At 48.3% G+C, this 5,443-nt stretch overlaps 1 protein-coding gene across 1 annotated transcript; it reads right to left on the bottom strand.

Annotated features, from left to right (window-relative positions):
* Nucleotides 1-2,957: 2,957 nt before the first annotated feature.
* WFIKKN2 (WAP, follistatin/kazal, immunoglobulin, kunitz and netrin domain containing 2) lies at nucleotides 2,958-4,463 on the bottom strand. The gene has a single exon (XM_009637869.2). It carries the CDS (start codon nucleotides 4,398-4,400, stop codon nucleotides 2,958-2,960), a length of 1,443 nt encoding a protein of 480 aa, XP_009636164.1. The 5' UTR covers nucleotides 4,401-4,463.
* Nucleotides 4,464-5,443: the final 980 nt, after the last annotated feature.

The following is a 5,443-nucleotide window of genomic DNA, read 5'->3' as shown; positions in this document are numbered from 1 at the left end:
GCACCTACCTGGTCCTGGCTGATGTGCCTGCACAGCACCACCGGGGCTGGATGGATCAGCCTGATCTGTAGCAGAGCGGGGACCGCGTCCCCGTGCGGGGCCGGTATGGGGTGGTGGCTGGGTTTGGCACTCACCCATGTCCCCTGCAGACACCACAGAGCCATCCCGCAGACACTGTGGGGTTTGGAAGCAGTCAGGCTCCATAAGTTTGGGCAGGAGCTACACCAGCATGGCTGTACCATGTCTGGGAGCTGGGCTGGTCTGTTCAGTGTCCCCTCACACTGCACCGTGTTGGAAAACTGACCCAAAATGTCCCCCAGGATCCCCCGTGCAAGCACGCCCTCACACACCAGCACTGCATGCCCAAAGGGAGTAAATGGGAGACGCGTTCCGTCTTGCACAACCCCGGGTCTCAGCGCAGCGGATCCCTTGCACCCTCACTTCACTTTAAGTGCAGGCTTTGCTCCCAGGGGTTTCACCGGGAGCAAAAGTTAAGACTGCATTTTAGACCCCAGGCTTAAGCACTGTAAGGTGTTAGCTGGAGAAGCAATGAATCGTGTGCTTTTTGCTCTTAGCTACGTTTGCATCCCAGCTCTTCTGGAACAACCGGGTACATGTCTCCCGAGTCACTCCAACACTCCCACACTTGCAAAATCCTTTAGCTTTTGGAAAAAAAAAAAGAGCCATATAAAGCCAGTCTTTATTAAACCTTCATCCTCCGATGCCTCTGTGTTAGAAAGTATGGCAAGAACAAGACACTTCCTACGGCTTGCTTGAAAAATGACAGATGAGCCACCAAAACGGTGGCACTTGCCACAGCCAGGGATGATCTGGCAGAGGTGCTGACTGCTTCGGAGGGCAGCAGGGCTGGCATCTTCAGCTCCAGAAAATGGTCTTTACAAGACATGCCCAAACATTATGGACCTTTGATTGGAGTTTATCTGATGTACAATTAGGAAAGGTGCAATAAAAAACCGAGCAGGTATTCTCTTGGTCAACAAGTCATTCCTGTTGCCGGAGCATTTCGGACATAACCCAGGCTCAGACCACTGGGAGAGGACCCCAGTTCTCCGTCACTCTGTGGTCTCTGCCCATGGCTCAGCTACCAGTGCAGGGCATGGGAAGTCTTCACGAGAACCAGAGCTGGCCCCACATTCAACGTTGTTACCCTCACCATTAGTTTTCCTCCCTGCAACTGCAAAACACCCGATGTGCACAGGCTTTTGGGGGTTGAGAGGCTTGCACATCATGCTGAAGCCCAGCATCTACGTATTCATAGAATGGTTTGGGTTGGAAGGGACCCCTAGAGGTCATCTAGTCCAACCTCCAGGTATTTAAACTCCTTCATCCAGCCCTTATCATACCCAGCCCCAACGCACATCTGCAAAAGCAGATGCATGCCCACCGCCGGACACGAGCCACCGTCCCGCTGCCCACCCCACGGCAAGCCCATTAGATGGCACCACGGAGTAGCGCTCCCCGCACCTTCCTTCCTCTCCCCCAAAACCGGTGTCTTGACACCGGTCCAGCCTCGAACCGGCCTTTTGTGCAAGGCAGCAAGCTCTGGGCACCGCCGTAGTAACTCGCCGAACCCACCGAAGAAAGAGCAATGATAAGGCTCGCCGTGCCGCGCTCGCCCCTCTCCCCTGCAAGGACAGTCCGTAGCGGAGGCAGGATTTTTCCAGGATCAGCCTTTTCTTTATTTAAGGATTTTTTTGCATAGGCAAATGATACATTTTTGGACACACAAATGTTAAAATGATCGATCCTATGTGTATGCACACGCTCGCACCCACGGCCCCCGCTGTCTGTCTTAGTGTATTTATTCATACGCGTGCACGCAGCGGCCTGGCGGAAAATGTTTTCTGTGGTTTGAAAGGATGCTCTAAAAGGGTCAGGCTGAGAAATGCCTTTAAAGCCTGGCTGCCCTGCGTGTCTACATCTGTGCATTTTGGTTTCAGCAGCTTTGTGCCTGTGTTCTACAATCTGTAGACTGTGTATTGCACTTTTCTATTTTGAATTTTGTTCTGAGTCCTCTTACTTTACTCTCTCGCCTAGAAGAACAGGATTTCTGATGAAAATAAGCAATAAATTGCTGCACATGCTCAGGTTTAAAGGATTTTCAAAAGCAAGACAGCTGGCAGCGCACCGCTGTCCTTCTGCCTTGGAGTTTTTGTGATAGACAATATATTGATTAAAACAAAAATAGGAAAGTGCAATGGAATGAGGGCATTTGCTGACCTTGTTCTGATGACAGAAAAGTCATTTCAGGGTGAGACTGTGCCTTGAGCTTTTACAGGGACCTGTTGTCCTGGGCATAGGATCAAGGGAGTTTTTTTCTTAAGTAAGGATTGCAAGTAGGTAGTAGTTGCCATTTAAAAACGAGGTACAATCCAAAGAAAACTGCTAGGAAAATTTCAATTAAAAGAAGCAAATTCATAAGGCATAGATTGATTAAATGTGCACAATTGTAAATATAGACAATAATTTACAGGCTTTTCTCTTGAGATATTAGTGCTGCTATGAGGAGACAAGAGTGTGACTTACTTAGAATGACTTACCATAACATTTCCGTACTGTAAATGAGACAGATTAAGTTGACATTATATATTACTTAGCTGTGTACCAATTAGCTAAACAAATGCTATGAATTCCGTCATTTATGATGGAAGCTACATAAAAATTGTATAATTACTGCAGTGAGTCATCTAGTTAACTGGCACTCCTATATGGACGAATTGATTTCAATGCAAGATTAATAGCCTTTTGCTGCTGTTTTACGTGCTTGCCAAAGACCATACTACGTTGTTGCTAAGCATCATTAATGGATTAAAATAAGGGTTCTGCATAATTCCTACGGTGTATCTTCAAACAGCTTGTTTAGTGTGTGCACTAGCCTAGCGCTTGTTAGCCCTACGTAACACACGGGTCTGGAAGGCTGACACGTGTGGGGGAGGTTAATGCAATCCTAGGAACTCTTTCAAAAGCTCACAGGTTTTCTTGTGGATGACTTCGCGGAGTTTCCGCACGCGCCGGATGCTGGAGGTCCCCACAAAGCTGTCTGGCTGTAGGACAGCCATGCCGTTATGGACATCTCCCATGATGATGAGCTGGCCATCCACTGTGGTCATGTTGGGACACGGGCAGCTCCAGTCCATGTTCAAAAGTGTGATTTCTAGTGGTTCCTTCCCCAGGAATTTTAATCCCATTTTTTCATCTTTGAGAATCTCCTCCACTGTCACCAGGGCATGTCCCGAGTCTTGGTCTTCAGTCAGCTCCGTTATACGGCCCAGGATAACAAAGTCACTTTTGCAGAAGCTGGTCACCAGCTTCTGGCGTGGTTTGCAAGCTTTGCAGTGCGTGTTCTTCGGGAAAGGGCACATCTCTTCGCAGGCCTCCCGGCTCTCAAAGTTGTTCTCGTTGCCTCCACACCCGCCATAAATGAAGGACTGGCACTGCTTTGTCAGGCTGTTATAGGCCCATCTGGGCTCATAGGCCTTGCAGTGACCTTGGAGGGCCGGCAGATTGCAAATGTTGATTGGGCCGTTCATGCACGTTAACATACAGTTCTCGTAGGTCTCAAAGTGGTTGAGGTTGCTGTTACAGTTCCCGTAGATGAAAGTAAAGCAGTTGTTTTTCTTTGCATCATAGTACCACCTGGTCTGCTCTTCCCCACAGTCTTCGCTGTCTGGTTGCTTCAGGCACTCATCGGTTGGAAAATGTGTTTTGTTTTGGGAAGCTTCTTTGGATGTGGGTTCTCCTTTGATGACTGACAAAGGGAAATCAGCCCTGAGAAGGCCACCGCTGTTTTTAGCAGTGCAGGTATAGATGCCTGCGTCTTGGAGCTGGGTGTTGTAGATGACCAGTTGGGCGATGTTGGTGACCACAACGTTCCCTCTGACGTGATTTGGCTTCATAATGACTTTGTCTTTCCCATCGACCTGCTTCTCCCACGTGATTTCTGGCTTGGGTCTCCCTGTAACATCACAGAGGAAGCTGACGGTCTCTCCCACGTAGACGGACTGGTGGATGGGGTTGTTCACCAGAGCAGGCGGCAAGATATCAATGACCGTTGTCTCGGAATAGGCAGTAGTAGGGCGAGCTGTTGTTTCTGGTGGGATAGGGCTGGTGTTTGGCCAGGTGAGATGGTACCTACAGGTGACTACGTTCAGTGTAATGCCTTTGATGCAAGCTTCTGCATCCATGTAGCACTTGTTGTAGTAGGTGAGCCCGTCGGAGGCACAGGTGAAGCTCGGCTCCTTCTCACACCGGTCCTTGCACTTGCAGACGGGTTGCCCGTCCCAGATGTCACACTCTGAGCCTTGCTGGATGCACATGAAACGGTCACAGGTTGCCTCTTTGGGCATTCCCACCGGCCCTTTTTTCCCCTTGACATCCATGTACCGAGCCGCCACGCAACTCTTCGTTCCACAGACATTGGGGCAGCACTTCTCAAAGGTCTCGCACTCCTGCGGGGGAAGAAAACAACCTGATCATTACCAGGGACAGACTAAAGTCCTTTTTAGAGACCTAGCAAGCAGAGAGCCCAGATATTTTCAGGTTGTTTGTTAGCTCAGGGGACCCATGTCTGCCACAGATGTCTGTGGTCCAAAACTCAAGTGTCCCCACTGACAACGAGTGGCAACGTCCCTCCAGCACCTCCCGAGAGGTGTCTAAACACGCTGGGGTTTCTGAATTGCTTCAGGAGAAGACTCTAGAGCAGGAAAATGTATTTCTATTTCTTAAACACTAATCTCATCGTAAGTCGTTCCTAGAGTCACATGGACTGCTTGACCACCGAACCAACCACCCCCCTTCCGCCCTCTCCGAAATGCCTGAGGACAAGCCCTGAGAAACAAGAGCGGATGGAAGGTCTTATCATATGGCTTGTAGGCAGTAATCCTTCTTATTTTCCACAGAAGTATGTAAAGTATTATTTGAATTCCCTGAGACTAACAGCCTACTCTTGGAGGTGAAACTGCCAAGGATTTGTAATTGTTCACATTGTAGAGGAAATAATAGAATATCTCAAAAAAAAGTAAGGAAATTCTTGCTCCAAAAATAATTTTTCTATGGTATTTAGAAAAACAAACCCAAAACAGCACATTATGGCTTCACTGTCCTATTTTAGTCCTATTTTCAAATGCAGCAACTCTCTTCTAGTGATTTATTACACCCTGTCTCAGTTACAGTCAGCTCTAAATTGCGGTTAATTTTAGCAGAATTTTCATCTTCTGTGCAGAAAAGGTATTTGATATGTGTGATCACAGCTGCTGTGTTGTTATGGATTACTTCAAGGGACCATGAATGCTGCCGCCATGTACACAACGAGGCACACTTCCACCGTGCGTTAAACCCCCCAGAAATCCGACGGCTTTCTCCGTAAGTGAGAACAAAATGTTTTTTAAGCTACCAAACTAAATAGCTTCCCCTGAGCCCAGTA

This window comes from Egretta garzetta, unplaced genomic scaffold, assembly GCF_000687185.1.
Source record: "Egretta garzetta isolate BGI_Z169 unplaced genomic scaffold, ASM68718v1 scaffold34, whole genome shotgun sequence".
Taxonomy (NCBI): Eukaryota; Metazoa; Chordata; class Aves; order Pelecaniformes; family Ardeidae; genus Egretta; species Egretta garzetta.
This window is presented reverse-complemented; position numbering and strand designations above follow the sequence as displayed.

Coding starts and splice junctions, on each gene's coding strand:
- WFIKKN2 (XM_009637869.2), bottom strand. CDS start 4,400: ATGGATGTCAAGGGGAAAAAAGGGCCGGTGGGAATGCCCAAAGAGGCA.